General features: G+C 39.1%; 1 protein-coding gene across 4 annotated transcripts in view; it reads left to right on the top strand.

Annotated features, from left to right (window-relative positions):
- PCNX1 (pecanex 1) overlaps positions 1–27,914 on the top strand; it is a 111,510-nt gene that overhangs the window by 22,663 nt on the left and 60,933 nt on the right. For 2 of the 4 annotated variants that reach the window (XM_067557832.1, XM_067557833.1), the window contains exons 6-9: positions 40–1,728; positions 17,513–17,620; positions 21,781–21,913; positions 27,207–27,391. In XM_067557832.1, coding sequence (XP_067413933.1) covers positions 40–1,728; positions 17,513–17,620; positions 21,781–21,913; positions 27,207–27,391 — 2,115 coding nt within the window. The remainder of the gene's footprint in view (positions 1–39; positions 1,729–17,512; positions 17,621–21,780; positions 21,914–27,206; positions 27,392–27,914) is intronic. The other 2 variants (XM_067557834.1, XM_067557835.1) reach the window with 2 other exon arrangements.

The following is a 27,914-nucleotide window of genomic DNA, read 5'->3' on the forward strand; positions in this document are numbered from 1 at the left end:
CTTGCTGACTTTAATATTTTCAAATGTACACTTACACAGATTTGGCAGCTGATCAGAAGTTTGTTCATCTGGTCTCCAATGACTCCTTTGTCTCCATCCAGCCCTCATTGTCCTCTGGACAGGATTTGCCAAGGGACAACAGTGATAAAGTGTGCCTCCCTAACAACCACCATATGGATCAGTCTATGTCTAGTGCATGTGACACTGAAGTAGCTTCTCTTGTACCTTTGCATTCACACTCCTATAGAAAAGATCACAGACCACGAGGCGTACCAAGGACTTCTAGCTCTGCTGTTGCTTTTCCAGATGCTTCTCTAAATGACTTCCCTCTCTATCAGCAAGGACGAGGACTAGATCCAGTCAATGAGTTGGAAACTTCCAAACCCCATTGTGGATCCAAAGAATCCTTAACTGAGAATTCTTGTATTTCAGGAGTTTTTCAGTTAGATGACATCCTGAAAAGTAGCAGCCCCCAGCACCTGGCCAAGAGTGGGAAGAGCAAATCTTTGAAAGCAGACAAAAGCGTGGACAGTCTGAGAAGCCTGAGTGGTAGGAGTAGTGGTTCAACAGAAAGCTATTGCAGTGGAATTGATCGTGACACTAATAGTACCATCAGTAGCTACAAAAGTGAGCAGACCAGCTCAACTCATGTAGAAAATGTGTCCGAGCATGAGGAGACTCCTAGAGAAGAGAGAGAGAACAGCAAGAAAGAGGACTGCTATATTGACTCAGACGATGACAGCAGCTCTGCTACTGATAAAAGAACTAGTAGTGAAAGGACTGCTATAGAAATGAGCACTAACAGTGGTGTTCAAGAGGCAAAGGATTCTAACATGTCCGATGAGATAGACAGTCAAAGGGGTCTGAGTGCCTCTGCTTCAGAAGACGCCAATAAGAACCCACATGCCAATGAACTGACTACAGAAGTAGACAGGTTACCTGGGAAGGCTGCTGAAACAAGAGATGATAACAGTGAGAAACTGGCTGTCTCAGCTGATTCAAGAACTTGTAAAGAAACAGGCAGTAAACAAAAGGAAGGAGATGTACGACCTAAATCCTCTAGCTTAATCCACCGGACAGCCTCTGTTCATAAATCGAGCAGGAGACGGACAGGAAAAAAGCGGGCTAGTAGTTTTGACTCAAGCCGGCATAGGGAATACATTTCGTTTCGAGGCATATCTGGTACCAAACCTCAGAGTGCTGTGTTTTGTCATGATGAGGACTCAAGTGATCAGAGTGACTTGAGCAGGACCTCAAGCATGCAGTCAGCCCACCAGTTCAGCAGTGATAGCTCTTCCAGCACCACTTCCCATTCATGCCAGTCTCCTGAGGGCAAGTACAGTGCTCTAAAGAGCAAATACATTAAAGAAAGAGGTGGCACAGACTCTAACACCCACAAAGCCCACTTAGGCTGTGAAGGAATTAGCAAAAAACGTTCAACACGTCGGACTTCTAACACCAACGGTGTGAAGAGTCGTGCCAGAGTATTAAGTCTGGACAGTGGTACGGTAGCCTGTTTAAATAACCCAAATAGCTTAATGGCACCAGGGAACATAAAACAATTGACAACTTCAAAATCAGATTTGGAGGCCAAAGAGGGAGAGGTGCTAGATGAGCTATCTCTATTGGGAAGGGCTTCACATTTAGAGTCAGTCACTCGTTCTAGGAATAGCTTACCGAACCAGGCTATGTTTCCCGAAGGGGAAGAGCAAGAATTGGCAAGTGGAGGTAAGTAACAAAGCTACCAGAGGTAACATTACCACCTGTTGCCACTGAATTTGGTATCCATGTTTACTAGCTGTTTGACTTAAAACAAACTATGCTTCAATTCTTTCTTCAGTTCTGGTTTCAGTTTTACTAGAGACAAAAGAAAAGCTTTCCCATTGAAGCTTTGTGTGGTTTTTTTTTTTTTGTTTTTTGTTTTTTTTTTTAAAGAGGACACACAGCTTTGGGGATTGGGTGCAAGGGCATGTAATGAAATAGAATATCAACAATGGATTCTAAAACTTCTGTTTTTACGAGGACTGTCTTTGTTACATCACTATAATTGAGGTTAGACCTGCTTCATTATTGCACTCAGAACAAATTAGCTTCATCATTTTATGAAGGAAATTTTTTTTAAAACCTTTGTGCTACTTGAAATTTTAGGAATAACACTTGTCTGTTAATTGGAATTGTCTAGCATGGTTTGGCACGGCACTTAAAAAAAAAAAAAAATCTACCCTGGTCTTGAATTGCTTTTTTGATGTCTGTTTAGTTACTTTATTAAACCTTTATAAGAATTTGATTTTTTACTTTAGCCTTGCCATTGTTACTAAGTTGGTTGAACAAAGTCATTTGCATCAGGATTAGAATTTTTTCTCAACAGTCCTTGAACCCATTCCTTCATGTGACAATGAAGGGAATGTAGCTTGTTGCTTTTTAAAATTGCTTCGATCATTATAACTTCAGATGTAAAGTTGAATTATTGCTTGCAGGCAAAGTGAACTCAGGGACATAATTTTTTTTTTTTTTTCATATTTGAGGATTTCATCAGTATCTGATCTGTTTCAACTTTTGAGTTTTCATTAGTCCATTTGGCAAACTGACTATCTTAGACCACCAGAAGGTTGACTCTTGTTACTTGGTTGTGGAAATTGAATGGACTAGAAATAAGAATTTTCAGGACCTCCCATGTAGTTACTGATTATTCCAGTCTGACTTCTAGTTTCCTTTAAATTTGGATTTCATCTGATATCTGGATCCTGTTAATCAGTCATGAAAATTATAAAGCTGCAGGTGTGCAGGTAGATGTTGCCTGTATAAATATTTGTAATTAAAATTGTAAAATTGTAATTAGGTTACTGTTAGAGCAAGTACTAAGTTTGCTTAAATCCATGAAAGGTAGTGAATGTTTCTTCTTGTAAGGTTTAAAGACCAACTGGAAGACTATAAATATAACTGATGCTATCCCTTTATTGCCCTTGGTTTAGAAGCAAGCTTTATAACTTGAAGTACAATTACTTTCTGAAAAATAACTGAAACTGGCATTAGGGTTCCATGTCAGTGATTCTTGATCAAATTTCGATTGGTTTATAATATATGGTGCTGTTTAGTTGCCTTTCATGTGAACTCAAGTCTAGCATGTCTGTTACCACTAGTAATCAGTTCTAGAACATAACAAATCACCTAATGAGGCAATCTGAGTCAGAAAAGAATCCAGCTTGTTCTTTCACAAATAGCTCTTTAAGGTTAAAACATAGTAAAAACACCTTTGTCACTAAAGTGGTAAGCAGCTTTGACTTTAATACCTGCTGGGAGCTGACTAATAAAAGGACCTCTTAATGTAATCTCTGTTCTGACCATAACTGCACTGTTCTTAGTTGAAATTCACTTTGGTTTTTATTACAGTAAAGTAATTTGATCTGTACTAAGGTTTTTAATGGTTTCTGATGTGCAAACAAAGATTGATACAATACCCTGTCTCATTAGAGATGACTAATAATTTTTGTGTGCACACTAATCACTTTTAGTTTGTGGAAGAGTTGGTGCATTAATAGTAGAAATAATGCTGCCAACTTTCAGGCCCTTTATGAAGACAATTCACACCAAATCGAAAGGGATTGACCCCCTTGGTACTTAACTTCGATGGGCTGTATAAGATTTAATTTAACATGAGACGTCTTTACATTTGCTGTTCCTTTCAAAATGGCTACTTGCTGTGGTAGGGGGCACAGCTCTTTAATGCTCTGAATAGGCTGCTTGGATGAACAAGGAGAATATTTGGGAGAAACTGATCAAATTTGTAAGGTATGTGCTCTAGTTACAGAGAGCTATTCCTGAAATCTGTTCAGGGCTGATGGGTAGGAGGACATCTGGGGAGGAGTGTGAGGGGCATATGTCAGTGGGCTAAAACATCCTTGTCTCGAGCTGTTGCAAGGAAATGTTTGGCTTTATACCTTGCTATATGTCTCCGGCTTTTATTTCTCCATTGATTTCATAAGCTGGGACATGCTTCCATTCTACTTGACTCATTTCTTTTTGTTTTGTGTGTTCTTTCCTCTGCCCCTTATCACCACAGTAACTGCATCTCAAGGAATATTTTAATAGATTCTTACGGCCAGAAAGGACTGTTGTGATCCTCTAGTTTGACTCTAATGCAGGCCACAGAGCCTCATCCAATAACTTCTGCCTTGAGCCCTTAAATTGTTTCTATTGCAGCATATATTTTAGAATGACATCCAGTCTTTATTCTAAGTCTTCAAATGATGGATCTACCATATCCCTAGGTGAGTTGTTCCAATGGCTAATTATGCTATTTAAAATTTGCACCTTTATTTCTAATCTGAATTTGTCTAGCTTCAACTTCCAACCTTCGGCTCTGGGTATGTCTCTTTTTCATACTAGATTAAAGAACTGTTTTATCAGAAGTCTCTTCCCTATGTAGGTACTTGTAGACCATGAAAGTCACCTCTTAACCTTTTTTTCTGAATAGACTGAACTTCTATAGTTACTCAATGTGAAGCATGCATTCTGTTCCACAGATCACTCTTTCAGCTCTTCTGAATCTTTGAGGATTTCTCGGGATTCTTTTTGGAGCGTACACACCAGAATTGGCCATTGCATTTCAGTAATGCTCTCACTAGTAACCGTATACAAAAGTAATACACCTCCTTAAGTAATACCCTCTTAGTTCTGACATTGTACTAGAGGCTGATATTCAGTTGGTTATCCTTTTCAGAGTTACTGCTTTCCAGGGTCATCTACTATCTTGTAAGTGTGACTTGCATTCTTTTGTTCTTAGAAGTTTGAACTTGATTTGGCTGTATTAAAAGTGGAGCTCACCTGACAAAGTGGTCCAGGTTTGTCTGTATAACTGATACGAACACACCTCCAATTTAAGTAATCTGCAGATTTTACTAGAAATGGTTTTATATTTCTTCTAGATCCAATGTTACTAAATAACATTGGGCTGAGAATAGATACTTGTGGGACTCAAGTAGAAACACTTCATTGGTTGAAGATTCCCCATTTACAGTTACTTTTTGTGATCTATCATTAACCAGTTGTTAATTTACTATGGGCTACGTTGACTTAATATACTACTAATTTTTTATCAGAATGTCAAGAAATCTAATTACATTAACACAGATTTTCTCAATCAGATTTGTGATCGCTGAGATCTCAAACTGGACTTTTATTTTCCATAAAAACATGTTAATTAGCATTAAATATGCTAATCTTCTCATTCTTTCCTGATTTATATCCCAGATCAGCTGTCACATCACTTTTGTCCAAGTTTGTTGTTAGGGTAATCGCCCTGTAATTAGCAAGGTCCTTCTGTTAACCCTTTTTTTAGTCTTCTGGAACTTTGCCAGTGTTCCAAAGTTTTCTAAAAATCAACATTAATAGTTAATGGAGTTCAGACATCTCCTCAGTGTAGTCTTTTAATAATCTTGGGTATGAGTTATTAGTCTTGCAGATTTAAAAAAGTATTTCATTAGCACTGTGATATGAATACATCACCCTGCTTCTTTTTGAATGCATAACAGAAATATTGAATTCTTCTATTCTCATCACTAATAACTTTAATATCCTTGTCTCACATCAGACCTATTCAATTGGTAGGATTTTGTTTGTTCCTGATATATTTAAAAAATTCCTTATTATCCTTAATCCTACTGGCCATTGAGGTTTTTTAGTGATAACCTTTAGCTTTCCTTATCAATTGTCAGCATCATCTCAGTCGCTTCACTTGCTGAGTATTGATTCTTTTATAACTGCTACCTTCATCTAACTTTGGATTTTAACAAAAGAGCCTTCTTTCATTTTTTTTTAATCTGAGAGCATGTTTAAACAATTCCAAGTCGTTTACAGTTTTGTTTAAATATTTCCTCCCATTTGGTTTTGCTTATGTATTCTTTCAGCTTTGGAAATATGCTTTTTTGCTTTTTTTTTAAGAAAGCCCCAAATACATAGTGCTGTTTGATAGAGTAAATTACATTTGTTTAATCTCTTGCACTTAAGCAACCAAATTGATAGTTGCCTAGATCTCTTTTGATCAGAAATTGGTCTAGTATAGAATGGCAGTCCACTTGAAGTAATTCTTAGCTTTTTTTAAAGCTTTCATGTGTAAATCTTAGATCCAAGGTTATTTTACAAGTAATAACATGATACCTCCACATAAGTGGCCAGATTTCCCATTTTGACTGGAAAATCTGGTCGAAAAGGGAACCTGTCTGGTTACCTGCAGTAACTGGCCTCTGCCATTGAAGGGTGGAAAAAGCAGCTACTGCTGCTGGAGCCTGGAGCAGTTGCTCTCTGCTCAGATGCTGACCTCTGATGGAGAGAACTGGCTGGCTTCTGGAGAGAGCTCCAAAGTAGGTGGTGCCAGTGCCACTGCCTCGGAAAAGGGAGGGGAATATCCCATCTCTCCCTCCCTCCGCGGTCCCCCAATTTACCTACCCTGGCCCCTTGCTCCAGGGACCAATTCTCACCTGCCCTGTTGTGCCCTGGCCTCTCTCTCCAGGAATTGATCCCCCTTCACTCTGGGGGACTGACACCTGCTGTGCTGTGATTGAGTGGACAGGCTCCATGCGAGCTCCTCCCAGCCCAGCTCGGCAGGTGCGTCCCAGTGGAGGGGAGAGTGAGTGACTGGGGATGGGATGGGGTGGAGAGACGGGGCAAGGGTAGGACCTCAGTGGAAAAGGTGTGGTAGGGGGTGGGGCCTTGGTGGCAGTGCAGAGATACTCAGTTTTAAGCCATTAGAAAGTAGGCAACATTATAGTCCCTCTAGATTGAAACAAGGTGGATTGATTTTTAAATTAGCTACTAAAAATCCCCAGTGTTAATCTTGATCTAAATGATCAGGAAGGAAACCTTGATTTGAATAATTTAAAAAGTAATCTTGTTTTGCATTTGGGCTTACTTACCTTCCTAAAGGGGTGATTCTCAGTGGTTGGCATATGCATTAAAACATGGTTATTTGCAAATAAATTTAGCCTTTAGACTAAATTTGATGCTGCTTCTTGCTAGAATGGAGGATACACTCTGAAGATATTTGTCTTAAATTAAGAATCTGAAGTGTATATTTTTACATTTTGTTTGGAAAATGGTTACTGACATTTTTTACTGGATTATTTTTTTTTGTGTGTGACTTTTATGTTCAGCTGCATTTGGCTGGAAACTGGAACTCCAATTAAAAATACACAAATAGCATTTGAAAAACTTGTTTTTCATTAGTGAAATAAAACTACCTTAAATGTGCTGGTTACATAAGAGAATTTTAGCAAAACTGTTTTCTGTTTAAAACTGATTTATTAAACAAAAAATACTAAATATAGTTAGTGAATTGAGCAGAAACAATCCATTACAGTGAACCAGATTTTCAAAGGTAGATGAGTGCCTAGTGGGATTTTTCAAAAGCACTTTGATTATATGCTCAGCTCCCATTGATTTCAAAGTACTTTTGAAAATCTCTATATGTACCTGTCCCGATTTAAGTATATCATCTAAATACTTTTGAAAATCTGGCTCCATGTCCTTAACTCTATTAGAATTTAGATCTCACCCCCTTCCACATGGCTTTTATTCAGAGATTTGAAAGGGAAAACAAGCTTTCCTGCTTCAATTCCATGTTGGTTTCTCAATTTTGAATGAACTAGTCCAAGTGAAAAAAATATTCTCTCTGTACCTGCTAGCTAAACTGAAACCAAAAGTAAGGCAAAAACCTTTCTGCACATCAGAAATTGTAGATATTTGCACCTGGAAAACGTAAATACAGTAGCAACATTTGCTAAACTGTAAAGACTGAAAAAAATATGGTTAAAGCAGTACATAAATCTTTATTTATAATTTGACTTCAAGCTAAACATGTCCTTCTGCCCTCCCTCCTTGAATAACTTAAAAAAACCAGCATCCTTGAACTCCTCAATATTTGAGGACTCATTGCAGCATGTTTTTATCCATTTAAATAATTGACAACCTATGTCAAAGTCTAAATTTAGTATAACTGTAAATTTGAAACAGGTTTTTTTTTTTCCCAAGAGAAAAGTGTGTGTAGTTTTAAGAAATCCTTTTTGACCTCCTTGGATTGAATTTCCCCATGAAAGTGTGGGGTTTTTTTCTACACAATACAGAGGATGTTTAAGGAGCTGCTCATCTTATTCCCTTGCTGATTTGGGTTCAGCTTTTCCCCCACCATTATCCTATTTTGTGAGCTCCAACTAGAAAGCTATCTAGAATAAGGGAAACCCAAATCTTATTGCCTTTTCAGGCTGAATGTGTCAGAAGTCCATGCCTGATTGTGGTGTTTATAATCCTTAGACAACATTCCCCTTCTAAGGCAATAACATAACAGAGGATTCATGATTCCCAGGTTCCTCCACAGTGTAACAGAGAATATTGTAAGATAAAGCAAAGTATCACTTCTCCTGTATCTCACTTCTCGTGGCTGGTCCATAGATTTAAGTCTACTGCTACCAGTTATTTTTTATTTGATGTGGAGGTTAATATAGTTCCACATGTTGGATTTTCTGGGTTCTTCCTAGGAGATGACACATCTAAAACTGTTTAAAAGAATTGAGCTCTTGACTTAGCAAGCAGAAAAGTTAAGAAATGCCAGTATTAGGTCACCTATGCAACCTTAATTGGGTCTCTGTGTATATTCAGTAGGATAGTCTCTATCTAATCACAACTTGTTCTACAGGATTCCTGCCTCATTCAAATGCACAGAATGGATTGTGAATTAGGCAGAGTTACAAAAATAGATAAAAAGGTTTTCTTGTGTTGAAGGCATTGCATTGGGACCCAGAAGAGCAGTCTCATTCTTTGTTCTGCCACACGTTCTTGCCTGATTTCACATAGAAAAACTATTCCGATGCATGTGCACTTGGGCGCTGAATTAAGGTTGCAGTGGCAACCTTAAGTGTTTGACTTCTTAGCCTTAACATTCTTTTAACATAGGTTTTGGGTAGAGGGGATTTTGTTGGTAGTAAAGTAAAGGTCTGGTGTGCAGCAATTCCTTGAAAATTTAATTTGGTAGAACACACTTATCATTTAGACCTAGTTGCAGTAGGAGGCAACCAAATGGAGTGGAGTAGTTCAGAAACTTCCAGCCTCATAAGCAGCTGTTCTACACTTCATGGTGTCAATGGTAGGAACCAAGTTCATGGCAAACGTAGGACTATGACTGCAGAAAAAGCAAATTTAGGATTGAGTGGGGTAGTGGGTTATTAACCTAACCTATTTTTCCCTCTGCCTTTTGGGGGAACTTTTTCTTTCACTGGTGCTATTTCTGGCCCAAAAACTAAATGGCAATATCTGTGAAGACCAGCCACTGGGCTCAGAATAAATATTTCCAACATAGTACATTATGTGCTAAAAGAAAGCTTAACACAATAGGAAAGCATGGTACTTTGTGGAAAGTCCCTTTTCTACTAATAGGTCAGTAATTAACTGCTGCTTTCTGGTCCTCTCTATGCTCTTCTGGCTAATGTGGACAGTATAGACCTTTTCACTGGAAGTCTTATGTACCAGAATAGTTCTGCTATTACAGGTGCTTTGTATGTCACTTGAGAAACTATTGTTTTGCAAGGCCCATTTTACTGAAGCTTAGACTTCTGATCTTATCCTGAAACTGCCTAGCATTGTATTCAATATTGGATGCCCAATCAGAAGAGGATCGGTGACACCTTGATCTGATTGTTCTTTATTGCTACAGATCCTGAGTGGAGTCCTCTGATTGCTGACTTCAGAGTTTACAAGTATTTAGCATTTGATGTATGCTAAGCGGAATCCTACTGGATTAAACTTGCTTTCCAGTTAAACTGGTAATTCATTTCTTGAGTGCACTTCATAGATATGGCTAAATTTATTTGTTTTAGAGGAAGCCAAGAGCAATTTCTGATTTTCTTGATAGAGAGTAATGTATATTACCTTCTATGCACCACAGTGAAAACTTTGAACACAACTGCTAGAGGAACCTATGGGACGTAACTCTTAGCTGTACAGAATGTAGTTAAAACTTGAATACCTAAAATATGGTTTTGTGTTAAATGTGACTTGGAATGAGCAGGGGAACTGTGGTGCATATGAGCTTAATACAAAACATCTTCAATACCACCAAGAAAATAGCAGCGTGTTCTACAAGTTCTCAGTATTTTCCTTCTGATTATTCCACCTACAAAATAAAGTGTACAAGAAGCTTCACAAAAACTGTGTAAGATATGAAAGTTATCTTCAGTATAAATACTTCCGACTACTGGTTTTGATGCCCGAATTACCAGGTGACGTTCTATGGCCTGTGTTACGCAGCAAGTCGCACTAGATGAAGAAAATGGTCATCGCCTTAACCTATGAACATTAAGTGGACCATGTAGGAATACAGAAGCTTCAGGTTTCTAATGTTCTCTCGTAATGATAGCACTGAAATAAAATAAAGTAAAACTAAGAAGATTCAGAGTTTAGTCTTTGTTTGGGTATTAAAGCAAAAATTTACCCATCTTACTGCAAAATGGCCTAGAAAAATGTTTGAATATTGAACAAACAGATGGTTTCATGCCCCTAGTTAGTAATGTGCCTCACAAACTCAGAATTTGACATGGTGGGAAGTATTCATTTATCTGCTTCAATGCTGCTCTTGATGCAATCAACCAAAACATTGGAATCTTGGACCTTTTCTATAGTTGCTACCCTGCTGTTAGCCTAAAAAAAAGGAGTTTGATGGATTCTTACATTACGGTGGTGTCATCTGCACAATTTTCCTACCAAAGTTTGCTATCTTGTGGAGAATGGAGTGGGGATAACCCTTCTCTTTCTCTGTCCCCCTCCGATTCTCTTGGCAGCTTTTTCATAAATTGGCCATGGATATAACTTTCCATGGGTGCTTAGTAGATACATTACATCCACCAAAACACATCTGTTTTCTTCCCTTCCTCTGACAGAAGGCTAATATCTGCAAAGAAATTGAGGGTGTAGATTCTCAGCTGGCATAAATTGCCAGCGTGATAGTGTGAACGTATGTTGATGATGATTTACAGCAACTGAGGATCTGAAATGTTATACTCATTTTCTTGAGCTGTTACATTATAATTGTCTTTGCATGTCTATGCTGGACAATAGACCCTTACGCCACTTTGCATTTCACACTCTGCACCACGCTTTTTACATATTGGAAATTAAAATGTCCTATTTATTTAACAGCTGCTTGTTGCCAACTATTCTTCTGTTTGTAAGATTTCTAACTAATAAAACATCTGAAGCTTCTAGTTCCTGTTTTTCCTGAAACCTGGTTAACCTGTCACAGATGGGTTGGGTGCCCCCTACTGCTGTTTTGCCCACACTTCTGAGAGTGGATTCAAACACTGAAATCCCTATGTGTTAAGCTTCTCTGGGTCTTAGTAGGCTGCAGCACTGTTCTGTTCTTTAATACATATCCCTGCTACATAGCTTGAGACTAGGTGCCCAGGAAATGTCTACAGAGCAGTGGGGTGTATGAGTCTTTGTCTGAGCTACTGCCTAATGATAGCAGTATGGCCACGACAGCAGCTTGAGGTAGCTGCCGTAGTATGTACCCAGGAGGCTAAGTAGGGTTGTACTTACTCAGCTAGCCTGAGCTGCCTCATATATAGCCACAGCTATGTTGCTAATTTTAGTGCACTAGTTGGAGCAGAATTACCCCCCCCCCCCCCCTTCATGGAAATGGAGTCCCTCAGTCTAGCTGTCTAGGCCCCCAGGAGTGGTGCTGACCCCCTGCTTTCCTCCCAAGCTAGTCCAGTAGCATAAACACACCTTCCAGAACTCCACCCAAATGTATGAGATTTCAGATTTACCTCTTAAAGAGGCCATGTGGTAGGTGTATCATATAATATAATTCTAATATGTTAGTGGTGTTTGCTTAACCTACATCCTCTCAAATCTTTACAAAAATATTAAATAATAAACTCTCTATGCATTTCTTTGCTCAGTTTCCTCTCCATTTGAGCTGGCTGAAAAAATGAATCCCTTTCTGTGAAAATGTGTGCATTTTTGGGGACTTCCTTCTGAAGCAGGGTGAAATATCAAACACTGTTTTCATGGAAAGGGATTTTGGGGGAAGGAACCTCATACAGTACTTGTGAAATGGGCCGCTACTCCCCACCAATACCCCTAACTCCTGGAGCTGGAGAGGTGCTATGCCTCTGCCCTCATTTAGAGGGGGGAGGGAGAGAAGTAGAACACCTGGTGCTATACCTCTCTCCCTGGGGGTGGGAGGAGAGGTGGTCAGAAGGCACTGCAATGCTTTTGAAACTATGTTGGATGAGTAATAGATGTAGCAGAACATTTTGTTGTACTGAATTGGTATTTGCTGATGAAACATTCAGCAGAAAATCCCAAAAAGAGAGTCTGAGGTTAAGCTTTGAGTTCCATGCTCTTTTAGTTGTCTATTGAAGGTGGTGGTGGTAGCCTTTCCAATGCTAATATTTAGCTCTTCATCCATGGAGTTGTTGGTAGTCACGGTATTTTTATGGCTGACTTTGAACAATGCTTCCTCAATACTCGTCCCCAAACACCTCTCCTTTACCTACGCTACATTAATGACATTTTCATCATCTGGACCCACAGGAAAGAGTCCCTTGAAGAATTCTACCGGGTTTTCAATAATTTCCACCCCATCAACCTGCACCTGGACCAGTCCACACAAATCCACTTCCTGGATGCTACAATACAAATAAAGGAGGGTCACTTTAATACCACCCTATACTGAAAACCAACTGACTGCAGTACATATCTTCATGCCTCCAGCTTCCACCCTGGCCACATTACACAATCCATTGTCTACAGCTAAGCCTGAAGATACAACTGGATTTGCTCTGATTCCTCAGACAGAGACAAACACCTACAGGATCTCAATAAAACATTCTTAAAACTACAATACCCACCTGGAGAGGTGAAGAAACAAATTGACAGAGCCAGATGGGTACCCAGAAGTCACCTACTACAGGATAGACCCAACAAAGAAAACAACAAAACACTACTGGCCATCACCTACAGCCCCCAACTAAAATCTCTCCAGTACAGCAGTAAGGATCTACAACCTATCCTAGCAGATAATCCCTCACTCACTCAAATTGTGGGAGGCAGACCTATCCTTGCTTACAGACAGCCCCCCAACCAGAAGTAAATATTCACCAGCAACCGTACACCATACAAGAAGAACACTAACCCAGGAACATACCCCTGCAACAAACCCTGTTGCCATCTCTGCCCACACATCAACTCTAGTGACACCATTACAGGTCCTAACCACATCAGCCACACCATCAGGAGGTCATTCCACCTGCACATCTACTAATGTAATATATGCCATCATGTGCCGGCAATGCCCCTCTGCCACGTACATTGGCCAAACCGGACTGTCACTACGCAAAAGAATAAATGGACACAAATCAGACATAAAAAATAGAAACATCCATAAACCGGTAGGAGAGCACTTCAGTCTCCCAGGACACTCTGTAAATGACTTGAAAGTTGCCATACTTTTACAAAAAAACTTCAAAAACAGACTTCAAAGAGAAACTGCTGAGCTTGAACTGATCTGCAAACATGACACAATCAAACTGGGCCTAAATAGGGACTTGGAATGGTTCTCTCATTACAAGAAGTAATTGTCACTGTTCACACATTCTCACGTACTAATTAATGGTTATGAATAGGCCTCAACTATTTCCCCATTGTTGTTCCTTAGCCTTGCGGGGTGTGTGTGATTTCTATTCCTTACATTTGATGAAATGGGTTACAGCCCACAAAAGCTTATGTCTGCCGAAATTAAATTTGTTAGTCTTTAAAGTGCTATAGGGCTCTCGTTGTTTTGTTGTTGGTAGTCACTGTAGAACCTAAATAGCTGAACTTTTGGACTACTTCTTGCTGATTTGTATTTAGGGTGATTAAAAGAGCTTCTGGAAGCCACAGTCCTAATACAACCATTTTCTTTATTCTGATGGTGAGAGCAAATGTCTGACAAGCCCTTGAAGGGCGGTCCATGTGTTCTTGTAGTAGATCTGTCATAGGCTGTAAGGGTAGCATCAGCAAATAGAAATTCCCTAATTAGCACCTTTTTTTACTGTAGTCTTTGCCTTAAGTCATGAGAGATTGAAGAGTTTCCCATCTGGTCTTTTATGGAGTTACTCTTTTTCACATCTTTTAAAAGCACTGTTCAGGAGTACAGAGAAGAAAATTCCAAAGGGTGTAGGGGCAAGAGCATATCCTTGCTTCACTCTGCTTTTCATCACAAAGCTGTCCAAAATAGACCTGTCAAACTGGACATTTGCTCTCATGTTGTTGTGAAATCAACATATGAGACTTAACAAGGATTTCAATCAACCTTGTTATCTCAACGAGGGGCTGGCCTTTGGAGAAGTGTAAAGTTACCAGAGCAAGAGAAGCCAGGTGGACAAAGCAAGAAGGTTATAAAAGAATTAATGAGGAAAGTTGTAGGAATCAGGACAGAGACAGATGTGTGAGAAGGAAGGAGGGAGGAAGGAAGGGGATAGACTGGCCAAGGTATCCTGGGTTCAGCCAACCTCCTTGGTGAACCTGTTCAAGAGTGCTTAATCCTGAAGAGACCATCACTGATGAATGTTAGAACTCAATGTCCCTGGTCTGGCAAAGACAGGACATAACCTTGTCAGCTTGTGGTAGATACACATACAGGTCGTATTCATGATCAGTCCTGTTTCCAAAATCATCACATCTTCACTTCAGCCTAACTACATTTGAAGTTCCAAGTTCTTATGACATATGTAATAAGTTGCAGTGGAGCCCAAACCAGAACACTGGAATGAAACACTCTTGAATTTTTGGGACACTTAGCACTGGGTTGAGATTTTGTGGCACAGAGCTTACCTCTAATTGCAAAGGGTATGATTTACTTCATTTGTTTAGCTGGGGGTGTGTGCGTTCGTGCGTTCGTTCGTTCGTTCGTTCAGAATAAAAGGCCTACAGTGCACCATTGCAGCCATGTGGACTGAACCGCTTTCCTTTTAGAAAGAAGGTCCTAGGAGTGTCTTGGATGGAGTATTTTACCAGAATTGTCCAATTTGTATTTCAATCACTTAGGGTATGTAGATACTGAATAAAAATGTTTTGCTCATCTGGTTTGCCTCCTGAGAGTATTTAGAGTAATATGCTTATTTTACTGACAAGATTAGGGTTTCTTACTCCATGTTTAGCTTTGCCGATCTAACATAGCTAAGGAAAAACAGCCAGGATTCTCTTCTAGAAGATTTATACATCTGAATGCTTAACATCAGGTATCTAATCTGTGTGTCAAACTTCAGGCACCCAGTTTGAAACCGTGGACGTGATTAGACGTTAGGCTCTTCCTTCCTATAGTATAGGGGTGATCAAACTTACTGACCACCCCGAGACCCCCTTCCTCTCTGGGCAGAATCCTTCAGCTCCACCACCCCTTTGCAGGGCAGAAGCTCTGAGCTCCCACCCGAGTCTGGTAGGTGGAGAATGAAGGGGGGCAGCATAGGGGGAGCTGCGAGCCACACTTTAACTGTAAAAGAGCTGCATGTGGCTCCCGAGCCACAGTTGGGCCACCCCTGCTATAGTATGTATTTTGGTATGCGTGCGAGACATGGACCCTTACGGCAGAACTCAAATGGAAAATCCAGGCAGTGGAGATGAGATACTCCCGTGGCATCTCTTACCTCGACCATGTCACTAATGGAGAGGTTCGGAACATCATCACCCAATGTGCTGGGTCATATGAAGATCTCCAGATGCCTGTGAAGAAGTGCAAGCTGAAGTGGTATGGCCATGTAACAAGATCATCTGGCCTATCTAAGATCATCCTCCAAGGAACAGTATGAGGAAGAGGAGGAAGACAGAAGAAGAGATGGACTGACCACATAAGAGTGGATAGGAATGGACTTAGCGGAGACTTGGACACTGACACAGAATCGTCCAGGGTGGAGACAATTGGTTCATCGTTTATCAATGATGGTGCCCCAATGACCAATGCAGTTATGGGAACAATACCGATAACTATAATATGTGATGCACAATTCAATAATCAGTTCTGACTTTCAGATATCATGGTGCGTTTGTAGTACAAGTGGGATTTTAAATCCAGTTAGCATTTACTCTACTAGCCACACAAATGGAATGTCAGAAGGTCTGGGGTTAACTGTATTTAACCTAAAGGCAGAATTTTCAAAAGCACTTTGACTTTAATGCCTCTGATTTTTTTAGTGAGATTTGGGCTCCTAAATTACGTTTGAAAAATTTTACTCCTAGTCTCGGTAGCTCTGACAAAGAAACAAGCTGCAATTATGTAAATCTTTTCACTCAGCAGTTTACCAAACTGTGCTGACTTTGAGGATTAATTTAGGATTCTATGTTGGTTACTCTTTCTTAGTATAAAATTGAATGGAGCCTCCTTAACAGGAGGAAACATTGCATTTTCACTTCTAGTCTTTAAGTTCAATGTTGGATCGGAAACCATAACCTGTGCATAGGAGGTGCAGCATACTTTATTGTACCAAGGAGTCGGAGGGTTCTCTACAAATTCTCTACAAAACATTCTACAAATGTTCACCTACAAATATTCAAACACACTGATTTTGCTATGAAAGAGAATCAGATTGTTTTATGTCCATATGTGTTCTCTCAAACTAGTCCTATACTATATAATATACAGTTTTAGCTTCATGAGCCCTCACAGCTGTTTCAAGTAATGTTACATAATTCTACATAAAGCACTTAATGATGTACATATGCCTTCACCTGTATGTGCAAAAGGAAAGCAAGTGGGCTTTAGAAACGCATGTGTAATGGGCAGGATGGTTCGGCTAGTGTTCATATATTCCAACCATACAGTCTGCTGCTTGATGGATCTGGTGATAGTTAGTTATGCTGGGGTTTTGAAATAACCACTTGACCACCATAATGGAAGTCAATGCACCCTATCAACTTTCGCAGAACTTTTCTTTAAAGTAAAATTCTAGACCTTAATAGGAAGTCTACCTTCCCAGGGTGTGTTGTGATAGTGATGCCTTCATTACTCTCTCTAAAAGAAGGTTCCAGTGCTTTGTACTGTTGTTCATAGTGGCTTTTTACTCCAAGCAGCAACATAGTGAAATTACAATTTTTTACTCAGTTGCACTAGTTTAAATGGTGATTATTTTTAAAATTGATATGTTAGAAGAGGCTTTTTCAATTTAGCTTAAATCCATTAGGAACAGGTTTAAACTAAACTAAAACGTGTCCACACCAGGGCTTGCATTCTTCTGTAGAACTTGGCTAAACTGGTACTAGTCTGTATGCAGACCAGGCTGTAGTAATACAGTCCCTGAGCAGCTACAGCAGCGGTAAAACACTAGCCTAGATCAGAGTTCTAGGCTTCACTTTGCTGCCGCTTAGAAAAAGCTGTAAACAGCAACAGTCAGGCAACCAGCAGTTTGCAGTGGGAGGATTAAAACAAAAGGCTGAGGATGGGATAAACTAATTAAAGCTCCCCTCGCTCTCATCTCTCTCTCTTTTGCAGGAGCTGGACAAGGGAGGCAGGCAGGCAGGCAGAGATGCTCATCCAGAAGTGAGGGAGGGATTCTGCACATCCCACACCCAAAGGCTTCCATGAAAGACAGACTCTCAGGCAGGCTTAAAGGATGATGTTCTGGGTTAAATTCTACTTAATCTTCTTCCCACAGCTGGAAGTAGGGGTGGGTGGGCTGAGTTTATCACCAAGGGTTTTGTTGTGCCTCCCCAGTGGTTCTTGTATTGATCTCTGAGCTATAGCATATGTATCTAGTTATTATGTGCCTTGTAAACTTCATGTCTAGACTTTTCATACCTTGGAAGTAGCTACTAACAAGTCTGAGATGGCTCATTAAAATAAATCACTAAACAAAAGAAAAAGTTGATCTTTCAAACACCTTAACATTATAGAATTTCAACATGTGAGACCCAAAGGTTGTATTGTAAACAGTAGGTTCTGAGACCGATGCTGATGATCCAGGGGAGCCTTGCCTATGTTAACTGATTCACTTCAAAGATTTACTACTAAAAGTGGCCTTGTTAGGAAGTGGAGATGAACTAATGAATTAGTTAGTTTTAAGATAATTACAGTAATCCTGCTGTTAAATTTTGCTAACAGTGCAGCACTACTTCCTGTAATGTTAAGATTACATATAAACTCCGCCTGCCTTGTTACACACACACACATGCATATAGATTGTTTGGTTTTATGGTAGTACCTTTCGAAGTCTAGAAATATTCCCAGAATAATTCAGTCTTGTGAGTGATGCTATAGACACTGCAACCCGTCCTGCATTGCATTCTTCAGTAAACAGAATTCCTGCATGGTAGAGTAGAACAATTTTTACTGAGAGTAAGTGTTGTCCAAGATGCAACAATGGTTATCTACCTCTCAAATCTAAATGCCATTGATTCTTGAAACTTATGTGAACGTGGATGCTGGACCTCTCTCTTAGGTTTTAGGAGCCCAAGTTTTTGTGTGGACCACAAATTCACAACTCCCTGCACAAATGTAGGTAACCTCCATTCTGCTCAAATAGGAACTTTATCTTCCATTACTATTGGTGATCCAAATGGTAGGTGTTTTGCTTGAGATATATCAGTCTCCAACTGCTTCCCTCAAGCATAGGGTCAGATCCAAAAGTAATAGGTTTATTTTTAACTGCACTTAATTGCATGTTGATAATGATGCAATGCTTTAAATCTTGTGCACTTTCAGAATTAGTTTGCTTTTTTAAAAAAACACAGCAAATTAAATTGATTCAGCCTGATGTCTTAATAGTCTTCCTTAAGTTGTTTTAAACGGTAATATCATTCTTTCTGCACTGCTAGTTTGTTCTTTATTGTTTACATTAGACTGAGTTTCTTGGTTGCAGCTTTGACATATAGCTTCTTGAGAGGACAGTTTTATATAACATTCATTGACTCATAAATGTTCGGTGGACTGGATTTGACAGCAGGAGAGGCCTTTCCAGTTAAAAGCTTTTTGTCCTGTGGTCAAAAGAAGTCATTCATAATGGCTTTCATACAAGCCGCCTGGAAGACCTAATGGCAATGCAGAGAGGTTTAAATCCTCAATGGTGTCTTTTGGTTCCAGCAGCTGAAATGCCTCTGAGCACTGCCTTTGTCACCCTAGGAACAGTCTCTTAAGATCATGAAAAAAACTCCATAGGAGTCACTGTTAGATTATCTAGAATATTTCACACACAAATTACATGAAAAGAATTAGGTTGCAAAGTCAAGCATTCATAAATTAGTAAATGTCAGAATTAAGGTAGCTTGGGCAATCTTAATTAGTTCCCCTTGTGCATACGCATTCTGATACTCTTTAATTACCTGAGTGAATGTTTTTCCACGGGACCTCTGCTTCTTTCAGTGTACAGAATGGACAGTGTTCAATTAATGAGCAACTATTTTGTTTTCTCCACATTGTTTGTGGTATTGTCCCAGGCCTCTCTTTCATGCACACTATTCAAACCCTACTCTGAAGACAAAACTATTAATTTTCTTATGAGGTTTCCAACTCACAAATTTACTTTTAAAACCCTACTGTGAGGTGGGTGGAGTGGCGTTATACCTCTTTTACAGACCTAGGACCTGATTTTTTTTCAGAATGATTTTAGCCTTATATAGCACCTAAAATGTTTAAAACAGCTCCCATTGACTTCAGTAGCAGTGGTGAGCGTTCAGCACTTTTGCAGATCAGACCCCTGGGTCAAGTCAGATGACCAAAACACAAAGAACACCACACGAGTGACCATTTGTGGAAAAAGTTGATATAAATGGCTTAACTAGCATCACATACGAACTCTATGGCACAGGCAGGAATAGAATTCAGTTCAATTCTCCAGGGCAGTTCTTCAGATAATTCTGTTCTCTTCCATTAATCCCCTGCCTTGTTCACTACATGCCTTCCAACTTCTTCAAAAAGTGAAGCAGGGGTCGTGCAGCCAGCAGTCTCCTTCAGTATACACCCCTGAATTATCCTCAGAGCAGGTCTTTTCCTGTACATGGAATGGGGCAGAGGTTCTCCAGTATATGATAACTAAAGACTATATAAATGCATATGCACAATGGGTCTGAATTAAGGTTTTATGCAATCTTAAGTCTGCCATTTCCAAACTTCAGGTTTTTAACTTTACAACATTGATGTACTTTTAATGTAGACCCAAGCTTTAAATCAAAAATAATAAAAAAAGCAAACTGAAAAAGCAGAAGTGCCATCATGTGGCATATTGACACGTAAGTCATCAGCAGGGTTGGAAACTTCAGATAAACAGCACAGACTTCTGCTGAGCTAATAGCAGTCAGTGACACCAATGGTAGGTTGTTCACCTTTATGTGGACCAGCAGTAGAGGGGGATGGAACACTTTTCCAGTGGTTTTCAGATATTTGCTGACAGCAGAGGAATGGTGAGACTCAGGAATAATGCATTCTATTCCAAGCTTGGGAGAGGAGTCTTCTCTAGGGGGCCCACTTCCCCTCCACTCCGAAATGTGACCCCTTTTGTCCCATCTCTTCTAACCTGTCACTCTTTCATTCTTTTATCTTTCCTACCCGGCTCTTCATTGCAGTGCTATTCTCCTCAACTAGCCAGTCCCAGCCTCCACTGCTCGAGCTTCTTATTTCAGTTCCACATTTTAGCCTCAGCAAATCAGACTCCCAGTCCCAGTTCTCCTCTTGCACCCAGCTTTTCGTGAGATGTCTCCCTATATTACTTTCCTCCTGTCTCATTGGTTCTCTGTTCTGGTCTCCTTGTCTCAGTCAATCTCCCTAACCCCCCAGGTCCAGCTCTCATCTACTCTGCGTTCATAATCCGGTAGCTTCCTCCTTCAGGATGTCTGTACCCCACAGCAGAGTCACTGAGAGCACAGAAGAGACAAGTATACTGCTGTCAGTGAAGGGGTCCAGACTTGGACCCTGAATGGCCTGTAGTAGCCCATAGCTGCAAAACAGGAAAAGTCCTACTCCACCCTAGCCAGAAAGGCCCAGGGCAGATGCAGTTTTCTGGGAATATAGCTGCTAAAATCTAAGATTACTCCACTGAGAATATGTGAACTGACCTTTTTTTCCTAAGGTTTATACCTTGACAAAATAAGGACAGATTTTTCAAAAGGATGGAAAAAGATACATCTCTTACGCAAAGGCCACCTTGCTGCCAAATTTTAAGTCCCTGCTTCAAAGCATAGGGGTGCTAGAGCTTTTTCAAGGAATAGTACACGAGAATCTTTTAACATGGGCAAATGTATTTTTCTCTAGCCTCATTCTTGGAAACGGCTGAAAATTTTTGGCTGAACGTTTCTCAGAAATTCACCTTGAGGCAAACACCCAGCAGAGAACATCAGACCAAATGATTCAAGTTTGGCTAAGTTAATGTGCAACTGCAAACAGCATCCTATAATGGAAGTGCTAGGCAACCTTAATAGGCAGTGGTACCAGCTCCACTTATAATTTATTCCTTACATTTGGGAGCTGGAGAAATTAATCCAGTTCCCTTTCCAGCAAAATCTAAAGTCTTGAAGGAAATAGACATTTATAGCTCTTTTTGGAATCCTAGCTATTTGGACATGGGGAAAGTGAAGTAGGGTATATATTTAAAGGCAATATAAATTTAGCTATCGTAATCTTGAGTACAGAGAGTGAAAAGAACTAGTTTCTCTTGCTGGAAAGTTCATTTAACTGGAGTGTGTGGGTGGGGGAGGGGAGAGAGGCTTCAGTTGCTGTGTATATATAACTGAGCTGGATTCCTGTTTGACCTAAAGTCTGTCTTGATGCAGCAGCACAAGCCAGCGAGGAGACTGTCATGTTTCACCGTGAACGCAGCACTTTTAGGCGTCAGGCAGTACGGCGCCGGCACAATGCAGGGAGTAACCCCACCCCTCCCACATTGCTCATCGGATCACCCTTCAGGTATGGTATCTAAATGTTCCACCATCTTTAGCATGCATGCAGCAGACCACATTTCCCACACCCACTAGCATTGCCAAAAAGTACTTCCCGTCTCTCCTCACCTTTAACCTTTTTGGGCTGTCTCTGCATGTCACTGGACTTGTTGAATTGTGCATGTGTTGTACATGGCACTTTTTCCCCCACAATGATGAGGTTAGCTAATCTCTTAATATGGCACACGTGATTTTTAGGTCCACCACAGAACAAATGACTAGTAAGAAACGGATTTATATTCCAGTTCTTTCATTTTAATTTCACATCAAATCTTTGGAAACTTTTACTTTCAAACATAAATTTAAAAAAAGGTAAACCAGCATCTTTTTTCCCCCCAAGGGGAAGAGGAAAATAGGAGTATGAGCACTTCTCAGGAACTATGGTACGGAGGGTTCTGTGTCATAAATTTAGCAGGATAATGTAAACAGCTAAGCTGTCCTGCAAATGTTGTAAATGTTAGAATGCTGGCAAACCACTGCATAAATATGCGCAGGCCACAGTCAACCCTGTCAAAATATAAGTCTTTGAAATAATCCATAAACTAGCATAATCCTGTTTTTTAGATGTAATAAACCCATAATATTGTGTGGTGCTAACTCTGTTTTCATTTGGTACTTGTTATATGTGTATATATCTGTGTTTTCTTAATGTCTATCCTTAACCTTCTAAGCTAACAGCTAATTTCTCCCACTATTATGACCTGTCTAGCTTTACATTTCAGTAGTACTCCTGTAGTTTCTTTTATTGAAAGTACAGAAACTGAGCAAATTAATGCCTTAAATCCTGTCTAAACTAAACAGTTCTTAAGCTGGGAGCAAGGGATCATGGCTTCAACATGGCACTACTGAAGCAACTAGACACCGTTTCTAAAATATCCTTAGATGTGAGGATTGATGCTTACGAGGTTTTGCCTTTAGACACTTGGCATCAATTCTTGGGCGCAAAAGGGGAGGCACACTTATGTAAGAATGTACACATCATCTTCCCACTTTGAAGATGACATTTTATCCTGAAGAAGATGTAAATCTAGTGTAAAACAGTTTACGGTTGCCCACATTCACTTCTCTGTTCCCCCACCCCCAATTTAGCCATCTTTTATTTGATTCCAACAATAAAATGCAGAATTTGACACTCTACTCATTTTCCATGCAGTGGCTCTTCCTGACTTTAAGGAGTTGGGGGTGGGAAGAAGTTTAAAATGTGTTTTATGTGTCTACAGCTTACTCAAGTGTGTCTTCCATTTTCTCCCATTGGTTTGCTGCTGTTATATAGGGATACTCCTCCTGAATTTTGGAAGCCACTTTTTAATGAAGATGCATAGGTCAGATCCAGATTATTTTCTAGACACTAAGAAAAGGGCAATTGTAACCAGTTGCAGAGACAGGTGCCAGTGAGAGAGCAAAACTGCCCAAGAGACAGGAGTGCAAGAAGCTCAGATAACTGAAGTTAGACCAAAGTGTTCTTAAAGAAAATTAGTGACAGTTTGACTTCTGACATACAGCTAGGCTATTTCCACTATTCATGTTACAAGTTAGTAAGATATGTTTTTATTCGATATTACTGTACATAGCAATACTTGAGTTGATTTTTAAATTTTATTAAAAAACAGATGTTGATCGTTCTTATTGAACATGAATTATTCAAAACAATAAAAAATAGTGAATAACTTAACAGTGAGGGAGGCTGCAACTCTACATACTTTCTTGGGTCATCTCTGTCTGCTCTGCATTATATTCACTTGTACTGTGTTCTCTGCTCTTCTGACAGGGTAGAAAAATTGTCTGTAGATCATGCAGATCAGTGAGAGTACCAATAATTGCACATCAGCTAGAGAATGGTAATGTGACTTCTGTCCATCAGGCAGAGCAGATTTTGAAGCAAATGAGGAACTATCTTAGGTGTCCCTGCTGCTCAAAACTCTAGTTGGCAGGTGCGTCCTCACCCACTAGTGTGAGCGCCTAGATTTCCATGACACGATTGCCTGTGGCATATGGGTGGATTTTGTTGTGGGGACAATGAGAGCTGAATTTTGAGGTAATAAGTTCTTATTCAGAAACAAATTTTAAAGAATGGGAGAACACGGAAAAATTCTGGCCTACTAAATTGTCTTCTTTATACATGCCCCAATTTGTTTCCGTATGAAAATCCTGTGTAAATAAAAACCTGAACTCATTATCTCAGATTTCTGAACATCTACAAAGACACACATTACCAGGAATAAACTGAAATTAAGTATTTGAAATATACATGCAGATCCAAATACTGGTAGCAGACACCTTACTAAAAGTTATTTGTGATGCTCACTGGGAGCCCAATATATAATAGTTTAAAATGGCAGCCTATTTTACATCTTGCTCCCAGTCAACCAGTGTTAGAGATGACTTAATTCTTACAGCAAGAGGGTCACCAGTTGTTTATCACAAATTTGTTTTGAAATACAAACTGAAATTTATTTGGAAATTATTCATGTTAAATAATTCTTCAGACTTCTATATGATTAGTAGAAAAAAATAGATGCTCCTTTTGTATGTATAACTTTGTGTTGGGGAGTAGTATGCACACTGAAGAGACCCTTAAAATAAGAAATAAAAACGTAATGTGCGAAAAAAAAATGAAGAGAAATGTATTAATTTAATCCATTATGAACTGATATTTGTAATTTATTGAAAAGGTGTTGATCACTGCAAATATGTAGACATTTCTTATGTCTGCTAATAGGAAGTAGTTCTTTAGTTACTATATTGCTAATAAACTCTCTTGCTGCAAGTTTTAAACTTTAAAAACATTTAGGCATATTAACCGTTAGTTGTCCGGATACTGTTTTCTTTAATACTCTTGCCGATGAGACTTTTCTTTTCTAATCTCTTGACTGTGGCATAATATTAGATGTCATAGAGATGATCATTAGAAGGCCTGTGCAATCCCACTTAATGTGTCCCCCATACTCTTGTAAAAATGTGTCTGGTGAAACATTTTATTAAAATAAACTAATGGCATTGTGTAACTAGACATTTAGCCATGAATAAGATTTTAAATTAAAATCTCTAAACTCTGAAGGCATGATGGTAAAATAGGTACATGGACAAACATTGACCCTATTTAAAAAAGGAAAAAAAAAACCCCAAAACCTGACTACTTCCAAACTGCCTGCTAAGTACCAGCAGTGTGTCCGTCTGTAAGTGTGTCAGACTTCAGATTTGACTGTTAAATTTATTTGAGTTTGAAATGGAATGGCTCAAGCAGCTTTTTCAATTCAGAATTATCTTGTGGACTAGACAGAATAACATTCCTTGTTGCACATTCTATACAGACTGTTGTTCAATGTTTTGCTTTCTTATTGTCATAAGGCTTGATAACTAAAGGAAGTTAATAAATACAACTTTTAACTTACAGCTGTTTTTGAAGGGAAACCCTATTCAAGTAATTATAGACTGTTTAGATTGGCATTATTGCTCTGCTGGGTAATGCTCAACTGAAACAATGAAGCATTCTTGAGGGATGATGCATCTTTAACTTTTTCTTCCCCTAGGGCTTCTGTTGCCATGTAGTTCACCGAGACCCTTGTCTATGGCAGCAAAACACTGAATTAAATAATGTTTGAAAAGCATTCAAACCCGAATGTTAAAAAATGGTAGTAGTGACTTGCAAGCTTGCTCTTTTCCATGTGCTGTGTGCATGTCTGCTTTGTTTTGCATGTGCTTTTTAACACCCATTCTCAATACATAATCTTATGGTTTTTCCAGTGGTTTTTGTAAGAAAGGAATGAAAAACAATTTCTAGAATATATCTGTTATCAGGTATAGTCCACACACACTTTTATATATACTCAGTTGTTACTGATTTACAGTTGTCTTGTTAGCCGTAGAACAGCATCTTCCTTAAAGACCTCAAAAACCACCTACGCCATGAACTGTTAAAAGGAATGGACGAGGTTCAGTCCATCAGAGAGGAAATTCGTTTTTCACAACAGAACCATAAAACATACAACATAACAGGGCCCTCAAATCAGATAATTTCTTATTTTATCAAAGAGAAAAATACACTTTCTATACATTACAGTTGTGCGACATGCAGTTTCTTTCTTGAACAAATGAAGAAAGATAAAAACACAGTAACCTAAGATGTGATCTGCTAGACACATGTTAAAAAATAGCATATATTCTGGAATTTTTTAAAAATTTTATTTATTTATTTTTTGCTACCTTGTTTTAGAAGACTTGAGTTGTGGCTTGGCATAACCACCTACAGTGTGTCACTCTGTCCATCTTTTATTCTTTCAGATGTTTCTATTGAATAAATAGTACTTTTTATCAAGAAGGTAGTTTTGAAGTGGGAATGGGTTGTAAGAAGAAAATAGTATTTTTAGAACTTTTAAAACTGCGAGGGAAATAGTTATGCTGTAAACTCTTCTTGACCCTAGGTGGAAGTATTTGAAAAGTTATTTCTTGGTACATGTATATCTTTGGGCTTAAAAGAATCTTTATTCTTTATAACAAAATTGGGTGTTAATACTGTAATTTTAATGGAATGGAACGTTGTCACAATAGTCCAGTTTAAAAAAATCTAAACTAATAACATTAGAAATCTAGTTTTACAGTTTTATTTTACAACTGTTTTGTACTCTATTCAGCTTGGCCAGGTAAGCCAAATAAACCAATTTATCCAGAGGTTATGTAACTACAGTCCAGCTATCTGTAAGGTTTAACCCAGATTGATTAGTAACTTGGCCCGAAAGTATGGAGAGCAAAGTGCCATTGGACAGCTAGCAGGCAAGCAGATGCTCCCGTACATCCCTAACAAAAGCAAATATTAAACAGTTCAGCAGCTCTTGCTTTAAGAATCACCAAAGGCACATAAATATTAAAAAGATGGTGTCTCCGACAGTTAAGTTTAAAAAAAAAAAAAAAGTTAAAGTAATACTTTCCACAACTTTGCTATTTCACATGCAAATACACACTTTCTTAGAATAGCACTATGTGGGATATAAGGACAAATTAAAAAGCAATAAGAATAAGCAATTTTAAAATGGTGTAGTAGAACTTTCAGAATATATTTACTTCGCTAACTTCTAAATACTTTGCTGTATAGTACTCCTGAGTTGTGATAACACATTTAATGGGCCTAATGGCTTTCTTATGGTATGCTTTATTTTAATTGTCTTTTTTTTTTTTTTTTTTTTTTTTTTTATAGTTTTTACTTCACTTCTAGCTATTTTTTTATTCTTCCCTGTAATGTTTCCCCAATCCATGTTTTTTCGTAGCCTTCAAGATGGTCAGCAAGGCCAGCAATCCACAACACAGGTCAAAGTCCAGTCCCGCCCCCCTTCCCAGGCAGCTGTGCTCAGCGCTAGCGCCTCCTTGCTGGTGAGAAATGGGAGTGTCCACTTAGAAGCATCACATGACAATGCATCTGCTATAGGCGGTAGCAGTTTGCACGATGAACTTGGTATGCAGGCCTTATGTAACCTTGGTGACATGGAAGTTTTAATGCCGCAGGTTTATGGGTAGTAATGCACTGAAATTCATTTAGACTAAGATCTTCATTTCACAAATGTGTGGGGACATTTCTTAGAGAAATATTACGTTTGGTCAGTTCCCCACTCTTTCATAATTATCTTCCCCACACACTTCCTTTAGCAAGTGCACTATGCAAACTCACTTGAGGCATAGTGCTTTCATGATTTGGACAGCAAAATAATTCCAGTACATAAACTTCATTATAAACTGCTGAATTAGCTTTCTTGGTCTCTACTGACTCTATTTCATTTTGGTCACAGAGCTGAGTAGAGATTGAAGTCTGTATTTTTCTGATTCAAGATGAGTGTTTAAAAATGTACTGGCCCTAAAAGCATCTTATGGTCTTCAAAGAATTCCTGCTCCTAGTGGGTCATGATATATTGGAATTCAAATGGGTGGGTGAGTGGGGAGTGTGGGAAAGAATAGGAAGTTGAATACAGACAATGTCAGTT

Source organism: Emydura macquarii, unplaced genomic scaffold (assembly GCF_026122565.2).
Source record: "Emydura macquarii macquarii isolate MOO-44397 ecotype Brisbane River unplaced genomic scaffold, CSIRO-AGI_Emac_v2 contig_1876, whole genome shotgun sequence".
In the NCBI taxonomy this organism is placed as follows: domain Eukaryota; kingdom Metazoa; phylum Chordata; order Testudines; family Chelidae; genus Emydura; species Emydura macquarii.